At 45.7% G+C, this 24,280-nt stretch overlaps 1 protein-coding gene across 5 annotated transcripts in view; it reads right to left on the reverse strand.

The window, feature by feature from the left end:
• IRF2 (interferon regulatory factor 2) overlaps positions 1 to 24,280 on the reverse strand; it is an 81,869-nt gene that overhangs the window by 31,595 nt on the left and 25,994 nt on the right. For 4 of the 5 annotated variants that reach the window (XM_045069451.1, XM_045069452.1, XM_045069449.1 and 1 more), the window contains 2 exons: positions 8,770 to 8,862; positions 781 to 880 (listed from right to left, as the gene is read on the reverse strand). In XM_045069451.1, the coding sequence (XP_044925386.1) occupies positions 781 to 880; positions 8,770 to 8,856 (187 nt within the window). In that variant the 5' untranslated portion in view covers positions 8,857 to 8,862. Of the gene's footprint in view, positions 1 to 780; positions 881 to 8,769; positions 8,863 to 10,491; positions 12,150 to 24,280 lie in introns of those variants that run through there. The other variant, XM_045069450.1, reaches the window with a different exon arrangement.

Here is a 24,280-nt window from a genome sequence, read left to right on the forward strand (position 1 = left end):
ATTCTGTTATAAATAAATATATTCTTGACTACATTTTGGAGAGAGAAATTCAAAGCAAGTTTACCACTCCAGAACAAATAAGTTTATGGGGAACATGATCAGAACCCCACATTCACAGGAAATTTAAGGACTAAGTGTCACTTCTGAGCAAAGCATCCCTTCGGAGTGAGGAAGTTCATGCCCCCCGTGTCCTGGCTGTGCCTGGGGACACACCACAGGTTTTTCAGAGCTGTCTTCACAAGGCCATAAGCCTTATGTGTATAGTAAAAAAGAAAATATTTTCAATGGTTAACACTGTATTGTGTAATTGAAATTTGCTAAGAGAGTAGAACATCAGCGTTCTCACCAAAACCAAAAATAATAAAAGGTAAATATGAGAGGTCATAGATGTGTTAATTAATTTGATGGGGAGAATCTTGTCGTAGTGTAGACGTCAAATCATCACATGGTATACTTTAACTATCTTACAATTTTATTTGTCCATTATATCTCCAAAAAGCAAAAGAAAAAAGAAAAGACACTGGGATGCCTGGGTGGCTCAGTCAGTTAAGCGTCTGCCTACAGCTCAGGTCATGATCCTGGGGTCCTGGGATGGAGTCCTGCGCCAGGCTCCCTGCTTATCGTGGAGTCTGCTTCTCCTTCTCCTGCCCCTCCCACCACCCATTTGTTCTCACACTCTCTCTAATAAATAAAATCTTTAAAAGAAAGAAAAAAAAAAAGGCATGAAATCAACAATAAACAACAGTCTGCTTCTGTGCCCCCATGCGGGGGCTTTAATACCTGTGTGGATCGCCCAGTTTCTAAAGAGGGGCGCATCTTTTTCGACATCCCATCCATGTCTAGCCGCGTGCATCCAAGGGATCTGGAAAATCTTCTTTTCCTAAAAAAAAAAAAAAAAAAGTAAAAAAAAAAAAAAAAAAAAAAAAAAAAAACCCACAGCCATGGGGTTCAGGCCACCTTTGCAGAAGGTTCTTACATCCTAGCCAGTAAGATGCTCTCCTACGTGACACTGGGTTTGCGGGGCGCCTCCAGTAAAATCCAGTAGGAACCAAACCCACCTCCCCCACTGGGCTCTAGATCTCAACAGCCCATTCGGAAGAGATTCAGAGTCCTGTGGAGTCTGGCAGAATAGGAATGCATTCCAAGGTCAGAGGAGTTGATTTTGGGATATGCCAATGTGTCCTGTTATCTGTGCCATTTTTTCTTAAAGGACCACAGGGAACTGGCCACTGACTGAAACCTCTAATGCTTATTGTTATCGTTGTTACCAGTTGCCTTAGGTAAATCAGGTAAATTAAAACTTGGGCAACTTTCCAAAATTACACCCATTTGTGCTCCTAAAGGGAAATCAGGGTTATCCGAGGTCACTGCCACAGAGATCAAACACCTCAATCTACTGTGCAGCCAACAGAAAAAGACTGGGTCTACTGCCCTGCATGAAACAGCAAGAAATGCAAATAAAGATGTATTAAATGTGTGGAGATATTACTTTTTTAGAAAAGTCTCTTGGTACAATTTCTACAACAGACCATTTTCCATCTCTTACTGCTCAAGAGGTAACTCAAAATAGCTTACATCAGCCCTGGCCTTTAAACACAGGATTAGAAACCAGTGCTTTGGAAACAAAGTCACACTCATGTGCAACTTCTTCAACCAGCTCTCTCCCACCAGTCCCAGCAGTTAGTGATTTCCCACAGCACTTTACATGTGACTTCCCATGTGTTCATGTGGTCTCGGTTTCATTTTTTGCAAGAATCTACAGAGTCCATGGACGTCATTATCTCTGCCCTACAGGTGAGGAAACTGAGGAACAGAATTAGATTCTACAGCCAAGGAAATGATGGTAGCAAGCATCCGAATTCAAAACCAGGCCACGTGATCCCATCCATGTTCAATCACTATATCACACCATACATTGTCTCCCAGTGGTCAGACTGAGGTTTCTCATCTTATGACACATCCGTTGTCTTGACTTCTGTGGAAACCAAGCCCAGGAAAACGGTCCATTTTTAAGCCCTAAAGGTAGTTCAGGTAGTTTCTAGGTATGGGGATCTGGGGGAGGAAAGAAAATGTCAGTAGGGATTTTCCACCACTTTGGTCTCTCACACAACAAAAGATAGAAACCATCCCAACCGATCCCAAAGGGACTTGATGCCTCTAAGAAGCCTGAACTAAAAATATTTCAGAATATTTGAGAGTTCCCCAAAAACTGTTTAAAACTCAGTTAATAAAGAACTGAAAGCAAGAGACTTTTCATAAACCCCTCCTCATTCAGTCTGCCTCACCCACCGAGATAGCGTGGTTTCAGGTTAGCCATTTCCAAAGAGCAGTGATCAGCCAAGGGCTGAGGGAAATTTTATTTTTTAACGCAGATGAAAATCAGAGCACAAAATCATTTAAGGCAGTTTTTGATATTCACGTGAAAATGAAAAAAATAAATTTATTTCAGTGAAAGAAACTTCTCCAGAAAGAGCGACCAGATCTAAAAGTTTACACTTAAACAGGCAGACCCTTTATGGAACCTGCTGTTGCACATTTTTGTAGGTCAGGGGAGTTCAGAGGGGACACGATCTGAAGTCTAGCTCATGAAACACAAAGTTGATGCTGGTAAGTAGGTTTTTTTAAGCATTTGCACATGTGCTGTTACATGCACACATGCATGCTCTCACACACACACCTACCAAAACAAGTCTCACAGCAACTGTGCCCAAATCACAAACCCACAAACAGAGCAGCCAAACCTAGCAATTATCTACCATGCATCCACAGATTATCTTTCCTGGGCAAAAGGTCTGAGGGGACCTTTCTCGAAAGAGGATAACTAAATGGCCAATAAGCACATGAAGACACCCAACATTGTGAAGCATCAGGCGAGTGCCAATTGAAACAACAACGAGATACCATTTCCTACCCCCAGGGTGGCTAGATTAAATTATTTAAATAATTAAATAATAAGTTGGCGGTAATGATGTGGAGAAACTGGAGGCTCCCTACATTGTTGGTGGGAATGTCGCCCAGCATAGACACTGTGGAAACCAATTTGGCTATTCTTCAAAAAGTTATACACAGAATGCCCACATGACCCAGTAATTTCACTCAAAGACTTATAAATAGGCATTGAAACAAGTATTTATACATGAATGTTCAAAACAGCACTATTCACACTAGCCAAATGTCCACCAACTGATGAATGGATAAAGGAAATATTGTACATGCATAAAATGGAATATTATTCAGTCACAAAAAGGAATGAAGTATTAACAGGTGCCACAAAACGAATGAATCTTGAACGTCACATTCAGTAAAAGAAGCTTTCTACAAAAGGCCACATCGTGAACAGTTCCACTTAAATCCAAAGGGGCAGAAAGCAGATTAGTGAATGCCTTTGTACAAGGAAAGGATGTGAAATGCTTTGCAATGGAAAGTGACTGCTTAATGGACAAGTGTTTCCTTTTGGGGTGATAACAATACTGGGATTATAGTGACGATGACTGTAGACAACATTGTGAGCAGAAAAATCCACCAAACTGCACATTCAAAAATAGATAAGTGGCAAATTAAACAGAAACCACATGTAACTTTTGGGGGGGGGTGTATAATAGAATTTATTTTTCTTCCTTATCTTTTTTTTAAATTTTATTTTATTTCTTTTCAGTGTTCCAAGATTCATTGTTTATGCACCACATCCAGTGCTCCATGCAATATGTGCCCTCCTTAATACATGTAAGTTTTAACTAGTTTTTCATATTGCAAAAAAATAAACTGCTACTAAACATATCACATCTCTCTCTCTCTCTCTCTATTTTTTTTTTTTTTAAGATGGTGCTGAAAGACAAAGAAGATAAAACTGGAAGAGATTCTGAGCAGCAAACATTCTGGTCTTCAATCAGTGTGTCCTATAGGATGGTGACGGCGTTTGCTCTGTGTCTGTGTGGACCCCGGGCCATCAGTCTGTGCTACCAGAAGCCCTGCGTGCCCCATTCACAGAGGCTGTTCACACCATGTTTGGAGGGACAGCATGTTCTAGACTCAACCCATGTTTATAGAGAGAGAACTGTGCCTACCTGAGGGAAGGAGAGAGAAGCAGTGCTTGAGTTGACAAGAACATTTACGATTGTCTTGAGGAATGCAGAACATACCTTGGCCCTAAGTGGCAACTAGCTCTCTTCATTTCCTCTGCCTCTTCTCTCCCCCAGTGTTTAGAAGATGTTCCAATTTACTCTGCTATTTTTGCTGGGGCTCCTCACCTTATTCTGAGATGACCTAACATTTAGACAAGTGTGAGCCTGCTTTCAGAGTGAACAGAAGGATAAGGTCTGAAACTACCTGGTGACGCCATAGGCCTGAGGAGTGGCCTCGGCCACCGGGGTCCAGTCCGATCTGCCATATGCAATGAGCACGTCAATAACCAGAGGGGAAATTGATCAGAGCTCTAAGAGAAACAATGAACCTGGTTGTGGCTGCCTCCTTCATTCCTCAAGAAAAGCCCCAGAGAAATCACAAGCAAGCATTTGGACCAACCCAGAAAGGACCTGGTCTCTTCGACAAATCAAAGACAAGAAGTAGGGGGCGGGGGAAGGAGAGGCTACTGTTCATAATCAAGGACAATCAGGAGATACTTCAAGTCTGAACAGCCCTCTCTGGATTCTGACTGAACAGATCAATTGTAAAAAACACACTCTGGGGAACACAAAGGCATGCTGAATATGGGTGTGCGGTGATGATATTAAAAGTTATGATTAATGAGGAGTAATCTATGGTTAGTCAATTGATAATGGTATTGTGAATATACAGAAAATGGCCTTAAGTCTTACAGACAGACATATGCTGTCACAGAGTTGTTTCCAAATGCCCCCGCACACATGAATAAATGTCAATAATCTTTAAATCTGGATGTGAATTTCGAAACCACATGAGAATATGCTATACTATTCTTTCTAGTCATTAGACAATTCAAACCTGCCATGTATGTTTATAAATACTCATAATAAAAGTAACGGGGCCAAGCCAAGGCCTTCTGCATGAGCTTGTGCTAATGCATCTTCGCTGAACTTCCTCACTTCTCCCTCAGAGGACACGTGCCATCACTGTCCTCTGCAGCATGCAGATGGAGAACAATTTAAGGCATTTATTAACCACCTATTTGTCTCTTACTAAGAATGTCCCAGATACAATGGACTCTCCACTTGACAGAAACATGCCAACTGCCAACCCAATGTTCTTAAGTCCAATTATCTTCACAGAACAAAGACATGGTATCCAATGTTGCTCCTCTTCAAGTACACATTGTTCTCCCATTTACTCATGGAACAGTGCTCACCCAAAACTTCCTCAGGTGGCCTAGCACCGAGCCAGCAAGCAGCAACATTCAAGACAGGCCTGGACCACCCACTGCGGCCATCCAGCATGGAGTAGTTCACCCCAACACCAACACATTCCAAACAAGGCAGCTGAGGCTTAAGTGAGTAACAAAACCAGTCTTCAGTGGGAGAAGAGATTTTACAAAGACCTCAAACCACTCAACACACCATCGGGGATTCTTAGGCAGAACGCTTCTGAGTAAGAAGGAAATAATAGGGGACGCCTGGGTGGCAGTCAGTTAAGCGTCTGCTTTCAGCTCAGGTCATGATCCTGGGGTCCTGGGATGGAGCCCCACATCGGGCTCCCTGCTCAGCAGGGAGTCTGCTTCTCCTTCTCCCTCTACCCCCTGGCCACTCTCTCTCATATAAATAAATAAAATCTTGAAAAAGAAGAAGAAGGAAATAACAGTAAGGTTTCCAGTGAAATCTTTACATGGGCAGAAGAATACCAAAGCCAAAGTGAACAGAAACCTATAAAAAGATGGCTTGAGGAGGTGTAGGTATGGAGAGAAAATGTCCACAGTGACCAGGACAGCCCTGCCTGCGCGTGCAGACACAGCCACAGGCACATTCCGCCCAGGCCCGTGCACGGCCTGCCTGACCGGTCCCCCGGTGCTCCAGCCCCCCGGCCTCACGAGACGCATCATCCGCTGAAGCCATGGTCCGCTCATGTTGAGGCCAGACCAGGTAGGTCAGGGGTCTCCTTTCCCCACCGCTAGAAGAGACCTCACAAGCCAGGGGCCAGGAGGGCCACCTACGAGGGCCCAAGTGTTCCCACGCCCTTTCCAGTCGTTATCAGAAAAACAGGGACAGAGAGGACGGAAGAAAAGGTGTCTGGGGCGCCTGGGTGGCTCAGTTGGTTGGACGACTGCCTTCGGCTCAGGTCATGATCCCGGAGTCCCGGGATCGAGTCCCGCATCGGGCTCCCAGCTCCACGGGGAGTCTGCTTCCCTCTCTGACCTTCTCCTCGCTCATGTTCTCTCTCACTGTCTCTCTCTCAAGTAAATAAATAAAATCTTTAAAAAAAAAAAAAGGTGTCTGAATGGAGAGTCCCGGTTAGGAAGCAACCATAAGAGGGTCCATTCGTTTCCCAGAGCTCTCCTAACAGCTGCCACAAAGCAGGCAGCTTACACCACAGGAATCCATCCTACCACAGGCATGGAGGCTAGAAATTTAGAAACAAGATGTCAGCAGGGCCGCATTCCCTTCAGAGGCTATAAAGAAATCCAAAATCAAGATGTCGGCAAGGCCACATTCCCCTCAGAGGCTGCAAAGACAATCTTTGCTAGATGCTTCCGGCTTCCGGTGGTCCCAGGCATTCCTTGGCTCATGGCTGCGTCTCCGTAATCTCAACATCTGTCTTCACGCGGCCTTCTGCTCTTCTGTCTTACATGGACACTCGTCACTGGACTGGCCCAGCTAGATACTACGGGGTAATCCTGAGATCATTCATCTTTTCCAAAGACCCTTTTTCCAAGTCAGCTCACATCCAGTTTCCGGGGCCTAGGGTGTGGATATATCGTTTGTGGAGGGGGGAGGGAGGAGGGGAGGCACAATTCAATCTACTAGAAGGACAGTTAACTGCACCGTATCAAGTGCCTTCTCGTGCAGGGGACGCGATGACACGGTAAGTCTGCCCCTGCATCAGGGCAGCCAAAATTGGTGGATGTACTTTTTAAAAAGGAAAAAAAAAATTACTTCTCTTCAGAAACCAGGAACTTCTGTTTCAATGCCACATTCTAAATCAATATAGGTGATGCCATTTTGTTCTTTAAACATAATCCTACTTGGGGCGCCTGGGTGGCTCAGTGGGTTAAAGCCTCTGCCTTCAGCTCAGGTCATGATCTCAGGGTCCTGGGATCGAGCCCTACATCAGGCTCTCTGGAGCCTGCTTCCCTCTTTCTCTCTGCCTACTTGTGATCTCTGCTGTCAAACAAATAAATAAAATCTTTAAAAATATATATATAATCCTACTTAATGTCTCTGTGTCTTGGCTTCCTTGTCTATAAAATGGGAAACATCACAGCATCTCCCCCATTGTGGGGATTGTGTGAGTCAACACACGTGTCTCACTTAGAGGAGCACCTGGCACTTCATAGGCATTAATTTTTATGATTATTATCATTATCAAGTACCCTATGTTTCTTCAGTTCTCCTTGACGACAGTCTTCCCTCCCCTTCCTGTATCACCACCTGTGGCCTGCTAACCAAGCAGGCCAAGACCGGACCTGACTTCTTGTTTGTGTCTTTGGAGCAGGCTAATTACAAAACTCCTCCAGGATACAAATCTGAAACGCCATGGATATAGCTTGCCTAGAAAAAGAAACTATTTGCCGAGAGACCATAAGATAAGGGGCCAGTTCCCATGGAGAGACCATATGGTTTACTTATTTCCATTCACTTGTTACCCCCACCTTGTTTCAGAAAAGGACCCACTGAAACCGATGCACTCAAATACAATACCATTCCAGTTAAAACAAGTGAAAAAAAAAATAAGTGTGTGAGGGAAAAAGAGATAAGGCTCAAGAGATATCTGAAAAGATAAGACAAAGCCAGGAGAGATAGGAGTAAGCACAATGTTATAGGACCCTCCACACTTGTTAGAAGTGGGCCACAATCAGGCTCGAGGCTCTCAAGCACGCCATACGAGGAGAAAGCCTGACCAGCTGAATTATTCATCGGGTCCTTGAGATGAAAATGAGGAGGAGGCAGAAGAGGAAAAAGAAATTTACTCAGAAGAGCTGTGATATTCCTGGTAGTGGGAGAGAAGCTTCTCCCTTGGGCCCTCTTCAAGAAGGCGTGATATATTAGTGGCTTTTCTGGTGATAACTATATATTTTCAGGTGTTCTTCATTTTGACAACCACTCTCTCCCTGTTTCACTCCTCTAACAGGTAGGATCAATTCGATTGAGAGTCTGAGGTTGGTAAAGTAAGGGAGGATCTATGTACGTGTGTGTGGTGTGTGTGTATACATGGAGGGTTGTAAATGACAGCCTGCTTTCTTAGGACCACATCACGTGTTTCGTGATAAAAAAGGAGACCTTTTTTTTTAAGATGAAAAAACCAGAAAGTTCTCTTTACCCAGATAATACTGAGAAGAGAGCCAAGAAGTTTCCTTCCCAACACAGAACCCCAGAGTTTCCATGTTCTCCAATCCTAAAAGCCAGGGGAAGCAAGAGAGGCATTTAGAGAAGGAAGGGGGTCAGAATCATTAAAGAATAACACAGATCATTTTAGGTTGGTTGGTTTTGTAATTAACAAGCATAAGATTTTGAACACAAATAACACAATTTTACTTTTTGGCCGTCTCCAGGCTCATCTTTTAGTAAGTACCTCTCTCTCTCTCTCTCTCTCTCTCTCACACACACACACACACACACACACACACACGGCCACCAGCACACGTACCTTGTTAAGCCACTTCAGCCCAGGTATCGTATTCGAATTGATCTGTTCCTCCAGCCACGGGCGCATTCGCATCCTTTCCACTGGCATGGTACCCTTTGCAGAAGAGAAACACAGCATTAGGTAATTCTGGTAATGACCGTCAGGTCTGACAAGTTCTACACCCCTGCCTGACCCTCTTCCACTGTCCCATTCCCCAAAACCGCACAGCTGACAGGCACAGGGGATCGGAGGGCCAGGCCGGGTGTGAGGGGTCTCTGCCCGCTGGGGCACACTCAGTCCCAAGGAGCCGTCTCAGTGGGGTGATGGTTCGGGCTAAGCATGCTCTCAGCTGAGAACGTCCCATGGGTGTAGGTGGCCTGGACTGGCAAAAAGCCTGGACACCCGAGTGACCTGGCCTAAAGAGAGATAGCCCTATCCCAACCCGGTCGTGTTGACAACAGACCTCTTCGGTGTATCAGGCGGGTATTGGGGAGACCAGCAGTTTACAAGTAACTTTTGGGTGTTACCTTTCCAAGAGCCCAGGGTGGACCCAGCAAAACAGTTGTGGGAAACAGTGCTTAGAACCAACTCATGGCTCTCAGGCATCAAGGTGACACAAATGTTCTGAACCGCAAATGTTCATACTTGAATGTCGAAAAGCATCCATTCACTTGGTATGCTATCTACTTTCAGAGCCCAGCGGCATCTTTGGCCTGGCTTCAGCTCGGGGCTCAGGTTCATGTCCTCTCTTGCTCCCTCCCTCAAGGGTCTCCCATCATGGCCACGTCCTTCTGACCCAAGATCCTCCTCCCTTTCCTTTAACTGACCTTCCCTCTGGAAATGGCTGCCTGGCCTAAACACGGTTCTGGTCCCAGCCCGCACACTGCCTCTCTTCCCTCCTGCAGAAACATTTCTAGATAGTCTTTCCCTTGGCCACTCAAATACATCCAGAGTTCAGTCACTGACGAAGGGCTATCTAGCACTCATCTTCATCCTATTTGCATGTAATTTAAATGGGATGTGGGATTCAAAAGCAAAGATGAGGTCCATTCAAGCCTTCCCTCTACAAAACTTCACGGGCAATGGGACATCATCTTCTTTTCAACCCTTAGCTGTGTCTTCCTTCTTTTATTCATTTCTTCCTCCAAAAATGAACTCCGAAAATTCTATTGGGATGAACTTGGGTTGCAAAGATCAAAGTCTCGGTCACTCTCTCTTCTAGCTTGCGGGAAACTTCTCTCCCCTCCATGCCTCCCCCAGCTCATGCCAGCGTGCGAGCATCACTATGTAAACCATCTATGACCACAGCCTTGGCCTCGAGAGCCTGATGACATTCTAGAACTCGACCCTAGAACCCGCACATCTCTCCCAGTTCAGATCTGCGGCAGGTGCCCCCTCAGATTCCTTGCTCACACGATGCTCTCTGCTCCTCCTTCCCAGGCCCTCCCGCTCCTCCCCCATCCTCCAAGACCCAGTTTCTGCCCTCCTTCTCCAGAGGCCTTCCCAGACCACTCCCACCTGAAGAAATCCTCCTCTTGGACTTCCCCAAAAGTCACTGACAGTTCTGATGGTCTGCCAAGCTGGGCTGCCATTGCTGGTTCGCCCTGTCCACTCATGTGGAGGGTTCAGGCCACCATTCTTTGAGATAAGTAACAAGAAGCTCAGGGACCCCAGGGGGCTCCCACGGCACCACTCCTCTGAGTGGTTCCCAAGTCATTCTAGTCCTTTGTGCATTCAACCCACCTTTTCAAGGTCATTTGTTGAGAACAATATTCCAGGAACAGGAAAAGGCAAGACATCCTCTAGCATCTAAAAACTCCTAGTCTAATAGGGGACAGGAAGGAAGAGATGACCATACCACATGAAGAGTCCTGCGTACGGAACGATACTAGAAAGCAGCTGGCTACAGGAAGGGTGCCAGAGACAGGGCCCGGAAAGCCATGCCTCGGGATTGTGTTCATCATCCCAAGACTGGAGGGGAAACTGGGGATTGAGGAAAATGAATGATACAATCAATTTTGTGGACAGTGGATGCCAAAATCCAGACCAGTACACCACAGCAATACACTATATTTATCGGGCACACAAATATTGACTTGGCAGGTCTAGGTGAGCCCTGTGATTCTCTATTTCTAATAAGCTCCAAAGTCCTTGGACCAGACTCTGAGGAGCAAGGCTCTAGATTGACTTCTATTTTTAATTGCGAGCCACCTGCTCTTCTGTGCTCTTCCTGAAAAGTCTGGTCATTCTGGCAGGCAGACCCCCTCCATTACGCTGAAAGTATCACATTCTGTATCACCTGTCAGTCCATCCCTTATTTACATGCTGTGCCTTTCTAACAAGGACACAGCTCAGCCAAACCTCGGGCTCTCACTTACCTAGCCAAAATACCATGGAAATCACACACGTAAAAAATGTTCTAAATCTTGAGTCAGGACTGTCATTAATCATAAGCAGATTTTTAGGAAAAGCAAAGATAGCAAGTACCACCTAATCAGAGTAGGATCAACTCTGCTACGAAGGGCTTTTCTTATTTCGGGTTCTACGTTTCATCTTGTTTTAAACACCTAGGACTTCCCCCAATGTTACACACCGAAAAAAAAAAATAATTCTTTTACATGAAGCTACTTCCTCTAATTATACTTGATCTTACAGCCTGGTCCTATGTCCCACACACTAAACAGGTAATGAATGACCAGTGGTCTCGCCATATGACACAGAAGAAAACAGGTTCCATCTGACATAGGTCTCCTACGACTATCACAAGTTGAATGCACGTTCTGACTTCTGCAGAAGAAAGCAAAGGTGGAATTCTATATTGAGCCTAGCGCCAGAAACTCATAGTTTGATACAAAAAATAAATGAAATTTCCAAAGATTAAACAGCTAGGAGGACAGTCACAGAGAGTCAGAGGCTAGATACTGAGAAAAGAGGCTTCCTTGGCATGCATTTTCTCGCTTCTGTCAATGAAATTCACGGTGACAGATGGGTCTTTCTTCTGGAAGGCAAGTTTCCCATAGGCACCCGGTTCCATGGGCCACAGGAAACTTGAACAGAGTTGAGAAAGGTGTGGAACAGGTTAAAAAGACAAAGATGTGCTATTTTTGGCAAGAGAATCATATTCCACCAGAAATCGAAGACACTCGTGTCCCAGTCCTGACCTTGTCATTACTGACATGTTTCCTTGGGCTAGTCACCCACCCTCTGGTCCGCACTCCAATGATGTAGGAAAATGAGAGGTTTCAAAAAGATAATTTCTCAAGTGATCTACGAATCTAGGAATCCTTTTGTGACATGAAGGCTCATAATCTGATTTACCTTTTGTGTAAGCTTCTACGCTTATACCAGTGGGTTGGTTTTTAAGAATGAAATGCTTGGCGGGCACCTGGGTGGCTCAGTTGGTTAGGCCTCTGCCTTCGGCTCAGGTCATGATCTCAGGGTCCTGGGATCGAGCCCCGTGTTGGGCTCTCTGCTTGGCAGGGAGCCTGCTTCCCCCTATCTCTCTGGCTACTTGTGATCTCTCTCTGTCAAATAAATAACTAAAATATTTAAGAAAAAAAAAAAAAAGAGTGAAATGCTTGGGGCACCTGGGTGGCTCAGTCATTTAAGGGTCTGACTCTTGATTTCAGCTCAGGTCATGATCTCAGGGTCCTGGGATCAAGCCCTACACCCAGCTCCTCACTCAGCAGGAAGTCTGCTTAAGGATTCTCTCTCCCTCTCCTGTCCCCATCCTGATCGCATGTGCTCTCTATTGTTCTCAAATAAATAAATAAATCTTTTTTTTTTTTAAGTGAAATGCTGAAATTATGGCTCTTCAAGCCTAAAATATGAAGCATCTACCCTCGAGCCCGACAAAGGCACTTTCTAAAATCACCTATCATTACTCCTTTGAGATGTGGGACTGGGATCATCTTTTAAACCCATGGCATTAGCCTCTACATCAGTTCAGTACACGGTGGGTATTTAGAATATTACTGGCACCGGTGTTGCTGCATGAATGCAAGCTACTCCCCAAGACTCCTAGGAAATGAACAGCGCCCTGTGAGGTTGACAATGGTAGGGTCACCCTCAGAGTCAGTAACGGCAGTCATGAATTTTAACCTAAATAACTGAATCTTGGATCTTGGAATAGTAACAGCAATGGCTACTATTTACTGAGCACATACTATATGCCAACCCATTAAAACCAGAGTTTTTCTGAGTTTCCTGTGTAATTCTTACAACCCTAGAAGGTAGGGACTTTAGTGTTCCATATTACAGATGACCGGATAGGTAAAGGAAGTACTGAAAGGCAATCTCCTAGTCAGTAGGAGAGCCAAGACTCTCATTCTGATCTCCCTGAAACGCTCAAGCTTCAGAAACCCTAACACCTGCTTTTTTTCTTACTCTAGAAAGCACTCAGTTATGTTGGTCTTTTAACTCTTCTACTTAACTGAGCCTTTCCCAAATCCTGTCTGTTTTGCATACCACTGACATATTAAATTTCCTAAAATACCACTTAAATCATGTTAATGTTCTGTTCCAGTGACTTCTAAACATCCCTGCTGGATTTAAGATAATAAAATCCTTGGCTGGGGGAGGCAGTGTGCTTTTGGTAATGACACAATAGGTAATTCAGACCTAACTCTCAAGGCGAATAACAAGAAAACCTACACAAAACATGTTTTTCAAAATCTGTTTAGAAGAATCAGAGAACTAACAAGGCAGTAAAGAATTAGGAGAGGAGGATCTGGGAAAAGAAAGAAACCCAGGAAGGTAAACCTGACATTTGGCACGTTCTTCTCCCAGCCTTGGGGCATCTGCTGATTCCTTAATAGGAGACTACAGGGCATGTAGAAACTGAGCAAAGCTTCTGACACGTTTGTTCATTCGGGGGACCAAGGGGGACAATGAAGATCAGGACCTAAGTAGGAAAGGGAGTGCAGGCAACCAAACACACACACACACACACACAAGCTTCATTTGGGATAAAACTAACTGGAAATAGACTAACCACAAAGACAGAAGCCTAGCTTTGAATCACTTCAATCCCTGATCAAATTAAAATGATCTGGAACTCCCAGAAGTAAACGTAATCATATCTTGAGGAAGACAACATTATCCTAGGATTTATATTATCTCTGGAGTTTTTCATCCACACAATCAATATAGTTGAGAATACAAGGATAAAAGACAACAAAATTTAAAAAATCAATGAAATATGGACAATAAAAACATACCCACAGGGATTCAGACACAGGTCTTAAACAGATTTAAGGGATACACAGATACCAAAAGTTTTCAGACACAGTTTTTGAGACAAGTATGCCTAACGTGTTCAATAGCCTTTAAAACAAGTATGCCTACATAAGACAAGATGGACAACGTTGGCCAAGAACTAGAAACGAAAAAAGAAATTCTAGGACTAAAAGGCAAATAATTAAAATTAAGAACTCACCGGATGGTTTTACTAATAGATTAGACACCATGATAAAATAAAACAAGAAGAAGAAGACAGGTCAGAAGGAAATAAACAGAATGAAGCACTTAGAGACCACAGGGTGAAAATGTTATCTTCCAACCACAGATTTAATAATTTACTACAAACCCCAAACAGACAAATACAAATAACACCACACTACAGTATGCATGCTGGAAAACAAAACCGTAGCAAAAAATCTTAAAGACAGCCAGGGGAAAAAAACAGGCATCACCTTCGAAGATCATACAACAAAACCTCAAGACCCAGAAGCTTTAGGGCAGTTACTCCACAGAAACCATGGGAGACAGAAGACAATGGAAAGGTGTCTGTAATGTACTGGGAGAAAAAGCTGCTATTTTAAAAATCTGAGCTACAGCAAAAACAGCAGCCCCACAGCTCATCAGTTTCCAGTTATAGGGGCACAGGAGGTGGTTCAAAATTAGGGAAGACAGGCGAGAGTATGGGTGCTATGCCACAAAGATGAGGGCTTCAGCGTGAGTCTGACCACAGCAGCGCTCCATCCCGTTTCTTCAGCACCTGCGACATTGATCTGCTCTTATTAGTAACCTGCCAGGGCTCTTGTCACCACACAGCCATGTGCCCACCCCTCCTACAAGCCTACAGAAATGCAGCCCTTCTAACAGAAGCTAGCTCCAATCTCTTTTCATCTATGAAACCTCTCACCGCTCTAACCAGTGAACCCTTTACTCCTATGGCGGCCGAGTCATCCAAGGTATCACAAATATTTATTAGTAAACACACGTTTATTGCAAGGAACTCTGCTAAGTGCTAGGGAGGATTCAGAGATGTGTAAGACACGATCACTAGCCTCAAGGAATTAGTAAGTTAACTGGGGGTATGAGACATAAATTCTATAAAGCGACCTAATAATACTCTAATTACGATAATAAAAGACTGCACTAGAGATCAGAAGGCAGTATATGATTAATTTCCAACTACGTGAACTAGTTCGTGAGGAATCCATAAATCGTCATGGGATGCATTGGTAAGGCAAAGCTTTGCAGCACAGTTGGAGCTTCCAGGATGGGGAAGAACAGTCCAGGCACGACAGGGTGGCAAGCGAGCCAGGCAAAGGCGAAGGCTGGTATAAAGGGCAGAGGCAGGACGGGGTAAGATGGGTTTGCGGATGTGGGCGGAGCAACGGATTTGGGCATCGGTGTGGGCGGAGCTGCATGAGAATCAGCGAGCAGGTGAGCAGGTGAGCATCGCGGGCTGGGTGGTTTACAGAAATCATCGCTCACCCACACACCGACCGTTATCAGTTACATACTATTATCCCCATTTTAGGGAGGAGGAAAAGTATAGCTTGAAAAGGTAACTTTAAAAAAAAAAAGAAACAAAGAAAGAAAGAAAAGGAAACCATGTCCCAGCCGCCTAAGCCCCTAGAAAAGGGACGGAGGCCTGTACCCCATCACCCAGCTTCTGTATAGAAGGTCCAGAAATACTGGCTGTGCGCCTGAGATCAGTCGTGTGCAGCAGTCACACAGGGGCAAACCCAGGCGAGGAGATGAGCCAGAGGCAAGTGCTCTCTGGTCCAAGGCGCTGGCCGTGGGAACGCAAGTGGCAACACCCGCGCAGGAATGTACTTGGGGCATTTCCTAATAACGTTTCCTGGCTATACGGTAATCTTTTCCCAAATGCGAGGGACTCTTGCATGAATATTCTAACTCCTCACACCGACCTTTGTACCCTTTTGGCAAAAGCTGAAAATTCCAGCTCAAAATTATGTGAATTGAGAGGAAGCTGGCGTTGCAAACTGAAAAGCCTCACCATGACCATCCCTTGGCCCCATCACCTGGTCCAAGTGCTTCCTGGGAATCAGCCCCTCGGCCAGGGCTTTTCATGCATTAGTCCATTTAATCTTCAAACATGCTAGATGAGGTAGAGTGGCTTATCCCCATTCTACAGGTGAAGAAATGAAGCTGCCTACCAAGCTGCACAGCTATTAGGCGGTTAAGCTAGGATTTGAACCCACATCCACCTCATGCGAAAGAAGATGCCAGAAACCCCCCAGGCCAGTGTTTTTGCAAATGCTGCGTCATGAAATCAATGCATGGCACTATAGTTTTCAGGTAAGTGAACACACAATACAAACGATGAGAGTTCCCCCAATAAGGGTAAGGTTGTTTTATTAAGCTTTTTTAAAAAACCAATTTTATCTTATATTATCCTGGTACTATGGTTAAAAAGGGTATAAAATGCATTTTACTGGGCCAAATCGCTCCCCAGCTGTGGATACAGATGTGTGTGCACCTGTGGGTGGCTGGGCGGGTGGGTCATAGTGGAAAGTAGGAAGCAGAAGAGAAGGATATAGCAAACCTTAGAACCCTAAAGACTCCTGGAAGACAGAAGTGAAAAGCACGAGAGAAGTTGAACAGCAAGTGTCCGGCATGAAAAGACTGTGTTCAGAGCTAAGTAACAGACTGGGGTTTGAGACCCACCCAGTTGGCAATCCTTAACACTTGTCTGCCTACAGCATTCCCACCACTCGGCACACTCTGGTGGGACCGTGGAGGATGAAGTCAGCAATTCCAGTCATGAAATCGGGAAGACATTTGAACCCTGGTTTGAGCACCAGACCCAGAAAAAACGTGCCTCTCACTGTACATGTTACCTGCACCAATGCAGAACCAACGTCAAAAGTCGTATTAAACTGCAGGAGTGTTGATACGCAAGGGAAATCAACTGTGTGATGTCTACTCTTGTCAGTGATGCAACCCTCATTCCAGGCACTTACTGTTTTATTTTACTCAACTTTTGAAGATGTGCGTCACAGATTCCTTTAATAATTTTAGTCTCTAAGCCACTTTTTCTCAAGGTTTTAAGCAATTCAAGCATGAATTCTCCATTCTCTTACAATGTGGGTTTTTCAAGAGCTCAACCTTGGAGCGCCTGGGTGGCGTCTATCTTCGGCTCAGGTCATGATCTCTGGGTCCTGGGATGGAGCCCCGCATCAGGCTCCCTGCTCACTGGGGAGTCTGCTTCCCCCTCTCTCTTTCTTCTTCTGCCCCTCCTCCCTGCTCATCTCTGTCTCTCAAATAAATAAAAAATAAAATTAAAAAAAAAAAAGAGCTTGACCTTGAAAAATGGGGGCAGGATTGCCAGAAATGGCTACCCTTGATGTATCAGCACCACTCGTTATACTTTTCTATTCACCTATACCAGCACCCGCCAAAATGCCTGTGCTACATTAGTACCAGAGAGGCAGGCCCTCCGCTGAGCAGAGAGCCCGATGCGGGGCTCGATCCCAGAACGCCCAAGATCATGACCTGAGCTGAAGGCAGATGCTTAACCTAACCCACTGAGCCACCCAGGTGTCCCATTACCTGGGGAATTTAAAAAAAAAAAAGAAAGAAAAGACTCCCTGGTCCCATCTTAGACTCACTGAATAAGAATTTCCAGGGATTAGGAACCAGGGATTTTTTTTTTTTTTTTTAAATCCCAGGGCAATTTGGATATGCCACTACACAGATATCACAGTCATTCAGTCCCATCAGCTCAATGGCCTTCTAGATCCCGTATGTATAATAAACATCTCCAAATGAGTCATAGGAGAATGAGGACGCCAATGGTGAATAGATTTCATCATGAATAGAATATAAATACATATGAAATTAGAATTCTAAAATGCCTTTAAATACCACGGAACAAGTTTCCCATACTGAGAATCATCCAAATTATAGTTTTGCATATTCACCCTTCCACCCACAATTTTCTTATTGGACGTGTTTTCTATATCTTTTCAGAAGATATTACCATAGCTATTTTTGAAATATTTCCCTGTCTCTGACCACAAACTACTCTGGTACCTGCAACAGTGTGACTGAGCCTCTGATAGTAACTCTGATAGCATTACTGCAACCGAAACTGACGGATGGCCTCCACGTGTGTGCTCGAAAGACACCAAAACGTATCAATGGTTTTCCGTACTGTTGGTGAGCCAACGGTCATTCTAGGAAACGGTTCGCAGTGCAGCCTAAAGAGAACAGGGGTTCTCTCCATCTAGAGAGCAAGCCTGGAAGGAAACGGGGGACACAATCTGTCTATGTAGACCTGTGCTTTTTGGAGAAGGGGCCCAGAGCCCTGCCCTCCATCCCTGCCTAACGACCCCCACTCCCCTGTCCCCTCTCCCCAGAGAACCCACTCTCTGGCCCCACTCTCTGCCCAACACAGCTACTCTAGCACTTCTCCCCTACAAATGGGTCTCACTTCCTCCCTCTTGCTTGCTCATGTGGCACAAACTCATGCCAGGGCTGAAGAAGGCCCAGTCCTGACACCACCATGACACGTTGATGGTTTATCACGTCACCTGAGCATTCAAATTCCTGCACGTCTTTTTTGCTCCTCCCTCATCAGCCCCTGTTGCTGTTCCCCACGGCAGTGATCTCGGATCTTTCCATCCTCGCTCTGTCTAATTCACCTTCACACTCACTGATCCCAGCAGTTTTTCTCTCCCTTCAGAGAGAAAAACAGATGCCAACGGCCTCTTCTTTCTGAATTTCTGACTCCTCTCCCGCTTCAAACTTATCTGGACTTCCATGCCCTCCTTTTTTCCTTCTCAGACCAGGGAGGTAGTGATATCACTTTTTGCAAGGGGAATGTGGAAGGTTTAAGAGGAGAAATAATGAAATTGGTTTGGGTCTATTGGCTTTGAGATATCTTTAGGATATTAAAAAAAGAAAGAAAGAAAGTGTTGGGTAGGCCATTAGTTCCATCAAGGCTAGAGCTCTGGAGAAAGGCCTAGCCTGGAAACAGCCAGCCACCCCACCCTCTTTGCAAACTTCCCTTGAACTCCTAAACACTGCCTCCAACATATATCCCATGCTCCTTTCAAGCCGGGCACCTGGGTTAACATTGCTACATATATTAGCATATACGTCTGTGTTGTCTTCTACTTTGCATCCAGCAGGCACCTGATAAATACATACCAGCCCTATCCTGCAATTCTGCATGTGTTCTGTCCCCACACAGTCCAACAAGAGAGCCACCAGCCACATGTGGCTCGGAACACCTGAACTGTGGCTGAGGTGAATGAGGAACCACTGGTCCCCAAAGACGGACAGGGAGTTTCAAGGCCAGTTCTAGTTTTTCCAAATTACAGTGAGTGCTCAGGTGTCTGGTCAAAACAAAATGTCTGCCTAGGACACCCTAGTGGGGTTTTTGAAGAGGCAGGTTTGCCACTTGACATTGAAACGGCTCTATTTTGAGAAAAGCCTGGGCTGCTTGTTGTTGTTGTTGTTGTTTGCTTGTTTGTTTTTTCTGTTTTTTTGGTTTTTGTGTTGTTGTTTTGGGGTGTTTTTGTTTTTGTATTTGTTGTTGTTGTGGGTCTTTTTTTTTGTTTAGTTTTTGGTTTTTTGAGATAATTCTGGTTTTAAATGGCCTGACTCACACTCTGCAGGCTTAATCACCTTTTGGAAGGCAACCTGTTGGAAAGTGAGGGAGCTTCCGTGTGAGTAATTCGTATCCCTGTTCCGACCTGCAGGCCCCTGGAAACACCACCAGCTGGCAGGTCTACAACATGCAGGATCCCATGCTACGTGACAAGATACGAGCAACAGCCGGTGAGTCTTAAGTGCTCAACAGCGTCAGGCCAGTTCTCAGCTTGTTGTGAGTATTAGTTCATTTGATTTACCTCCATCCTGAATGGTAGGAGCTCCCAGAATCTCCATTTTACAGATGAAGAAACTAAGACACGGAAGATTAATAAGTAACTTGCCCAAGGTCCCAGATCTACGGAGTGGCTGAGTTCACATTTAAACACAAGGGGTCTGAGGCCCTTACTTGACCTTTGGACCAGGAGGCCAAATTAGGATCCACATAAAGAGGCATGGAGCACCCAGTACCTCCCAGTCAGACACAGTGTCCGCACTGGGTGCCTGTTCTGAAGGGGCTTCCTGGGCCAAGACAGCCCCGTGGCCAGTAAGCACTGCTCCAGCCACACTGGTCAGTCCGATGCATAGAAAGCAGCTTCCCGACCTCCGTTATCCAGCACACCCCCATTAATCCGTACTTCCTGTCCCGCTTCCTGCCTATCCTGGCTGGTGGAAATCAGCAAGACGTACTGCATATCCTGTCCAGCCAGAGCTTCATTTTTGCAATCTGTACTGGGAAAACAGTAGTCCGCCACTCCAAAATAGAACCATCTCCCTGCGCCCCACCCCTTCACCTCTACCTCCATCTCCTCGTTAAGAAAGCAACAGGAGAGAACCAGAGGGTTTGTTATCTCTGTGTCTGTCACTGGGTGCATTCTCCCGTTGTTTTCCTTTCTGCTTCTGCCATAAGGCGGGGTCACCTGGCCCCAAGCATGGGCCACCTGAGTCCTGGGTGGTCTTTAGAAAGGGGGGGGAGGGAGAAAGTGAGCTCTGCCCAGCCTATTCTTTTTTCTTCTTCTTCCTTTTACTTTTTTGTAATCAATTAATTACCATATAGTGTATCCTTAGTTTCAGAGGTAGATTTTAGAGATTCGTCAGTTGTATAGAACACCCAGTGCTCCTTACATCCTGGGCCCTCCTTAATCCCCCCTGCTACCCCATCCCCCCTGCTACCCCATCCCCCTGCTACCCCATCCCCCCTGCTACCCCACCCCTCCATCCCCCCAATCCCTGCCCCTCCAGCAGCCCTCAGTTTGTTTCCTAGAGTTGAATCCCTTACGGTTTGTCTCCATCTCTGAGTTCATCTTATTTCTCCTTCTCTTTCCTTATGCTCATCTGTTGTTTCTTTAATTCCACAATGAGGGATTCTTGATGAGCCCCAAGAACTATTTCGGGAGCACCCATAAGAACCACAGACACTCTACCTCAACGCACATTTTGCATGAACATTTCCGTAAGCTCCTGAAAACCGCTCAGGTGGTAAGCATGTGGGGTATCTGTCAATTTCCAAGCTGGCTGTGTGTATGCAGAGCAAACATGGGCCATGAAGGCATTTTGCTTCTCCCTCATTTTTAGGATCAGGACCTCTAACAAGAGTCAACCCTCAAGCCCGCAAATGCCACACCAACCTGCCTACATCAGTACATCCTCTGCACCATGTGTGTCCTATATCCATCCACACCAACTCACTCCCCTCTTGGAATGAAGGGCCAGTTTTAAATCCACCCTTCCCAAAAAGCTTTCCCTGACCAATGCAGGTTCAACTCGGATGGCAATAGCCTTCCTGCTCGTACAGAGAGAATGGCCCCTAGAAATAGCTGGATGTTAATGATAATTGATCTTGTCTGACTCTTCGCTAATTAAGTTGACCTGGAACTTCCCAATAAGTGATTACGATTGCCACAGGACCTAGCACTATCCTTATTTGTCACTGACTAGCACAGTGGCCACGATGCACGGCAGACAGGCACCATGGCTCAGGGACAGCATGACCATATGAGTGGGGTGAGACCTGAGAAGGCCTTGGAGGCTCCTGTGTCCCAAGGAGCTAGTGCCACGTCCTTATCACCATGCCCTGTATGAGACTAGAACTGAGGAGTTGTGACCCTCACTGAGAATTCAACCTGTCATTCCTCTAAAAAGTCAGAAATCTCTTTAGTCCCACTACTTTCTCCACAATTAGAGGGAGCACACAGGTCTAGGAGTAGTTGCCTCAGCAACCCTGGCCATTCCCCGGGGCACTGCCTCAGGACCCCAATGCAGAGGGGAGCAGAACCCCAGATCCTTAAGCCTCAGTATTCTCATCTGTAAAATGGAGACAGTTTGTGGTAGGATTAATAAGATGTGTAAAGTGCCTCGCCTACTACCCGGTCAACAGTGGATATTTAATAATTAATGGTTTCCACAGACACAAATTTTTGGTCAGGGGTATTTGATGGAGTGTCATTTCCAACACCCAAAAATGTAAATTGATCCAAAGACCAGACAGTAGGGACACGGTTACGTAATATGCAGTAGACTCAAATAATGAAAAACCACAACTCTAGAAGAGTATTTCATCTGCATGGGAAAGTGATCAGCATACATATATTAACACAGAACTAATCTATTTAAATATATATTCTATGTATTTTTATCTATTCCATCAAAGTGATATATAAGTTAATATAGTTCAGAACATAATACTAGTAAATGAAAAAACAAAAAGCAAGCAGGGCAGCACACTTAGAGAATATGCTGAGTCGGGGTGCCAACACAGGGCACCCCTCTTGACCACGGCCAGAACTCACCCCCACACGCACTCTAGCTGACTCAGTGCCTGAGACAGGACGGACCCTGTGCATCAAGACACAGCTGTTTGGCCTGGAACTGGGTGGCCAGGGGCCAGGGGAGTCCCCCAACCCCAGCGCTACCAGACCAGGTGAAGAAGTTTGCTCCACAGTGAGTAAAACGCTGTTCTCCATTACAGCACAGGGTGTCTAGGGGCAGGGTACAGAAGGGGAACAGTCCCCAGGAGGAATCCTAAAACCACATCCTAATGAGTGCCATCCTGTGTTCACTCCAAGTCCTGAGGTTTCCAACAGCCCTGAGGGCAGCACGGTGCTCTAATTTTAGATTAGAGAATAAGTACAGTATGGCAATAAAGAACATTCTTCTCAGAATGACAGGGTTCCCATCTCGCCTTCCTCCCCTCACCCTCCCTTCACAGATGATGTCGTCCAAAAGCCTGTTAGCCGGAACCATGCAAAGCAGATGTACTGTGTTGAAGAGTGCAGCCCCCAAATTCATGTCAACCCAGAACCTTGGATATAACCTTATTTGGAAATAGGGTCCTTGCAGATATGATCAAGTTAAAATCAGGTCATACTGGGTTAGGATCCAACACGACTGGTGTCCTTACAAGAAGAGGGAAGTCTCGGGGCGCCTGGGTGGCTCAGTGGGTTGAAGCCTCTGCCTTCGGCTCAGGTCATGGTTCTGGGGTCCTAGGATCAAGCCCCACGTCAGGTTCCCTGCTCACGAGGAGCCTGCTTCCCTTCCTCCCTCTCTGCCTGCCTGCCTCTCTGCCTACTTGTGATCTCTGTCTGTCAAATAAATAAATAAAATCTTAAAAAAAAAAAAAAAAGAGGGAAGTCTGGACAGATGACACACGGAGAGGGGAGAAGGCCGTATGAAGACAGAGATGGGGGTCAGGGGGAGCCTCCCTAAGGCAAAGAACGCCTTAGGGGTGACTAGGCTCCTGTCCAGGGGCCGCATTCTCATCCAGGACAGAGCAGCCTGAGTAATGAGGTGGGGGGGGGCAAGCTCATTGCCATGGGGAGGCCGTGGGGATGAGCAATGGGATACATACAGGAACAGAGTAAGGGCTGAGTTCATGGTTCATCATATATCTCTCAAAGTGAGGAGAGAAGCAGGGAGCAGTTCTCCCTGAGAGCCCCCGGAAGAAACCACCCTGCCAACACCCTGATTTCAGACTTCCAGCCTGAACTGTGAGACCATGAATTTCTGTTGTTTAAATCACCCAGTTCTGTGGTACTGTACGGCAGCCATAACAATCTGAAAACAGACATTTGGGGAGCAGCACAAAAGCATGCTAATGTGGGGTCCTGGCATAAAGAGAGGGTCTCCCCTTGACATAAAGAGAGGAAGCAGTGGCATATAGCATGGGGAGTAAGGAAGCCCATGTGCGGCAGCGAGGATAGACACTGGGGGAGATGGCAGCCTAGAAGGGGGTGTCAGGGCCCGAGTGGGGTGACTAGGCTCCTGTCCAGGGGCTGCATTCTCATCCAGGACAGAGCAGCCTGAGTAATGAGGTGGCGGGGGGGCAAGCTCATTGCCATGGGGAGGCCGTGGGGATGAGCAATGGGATACATACAGGTAACAGAGTAATTCGTTAACATAGTAAGCATAATAGGAGCCACGTTTATCACTTTTGGATACAGAAGTTCAAATATAGAAAGAAATCTAGAATAACTCTGGGTGTTGGAACAGAGTAAGGGCTGAGTTCATGGTTCATCATATATCTCAATAAATACAGAGCTAAATATAGATGTAAAAATCTGTGTCTGGGGGTGCCTGGGTGGCTCAGTAGGTTAAAGTCTCTGCCTTTGGCTCAGGCCATGATCCCGGGGTCCTGGGATGGAGCCCCTCTGCTCAGTGGGGAGCCTGCTCCCCCCCCCCT

The sequence above is a fragment of the Mustela putorius genome, unplaced genomic scaffold (genome assembly GCF_011764305.1).
Source record: "Mustela putorius furo isolate JIRA1106 unplaced genomic scaffold, ASM1176430v1.1 tig00003932_pilon_pilon_pilon:0A:0A, whole genome shotgun sequence".
In the NCBI taxonomy this organism is placed as follows: domain Eukaryota; kingdom Metazoa; phylum Chordata; class Mammalia; order Carnivora; family Mustelidae; genus Mustela; species Mustela putorius.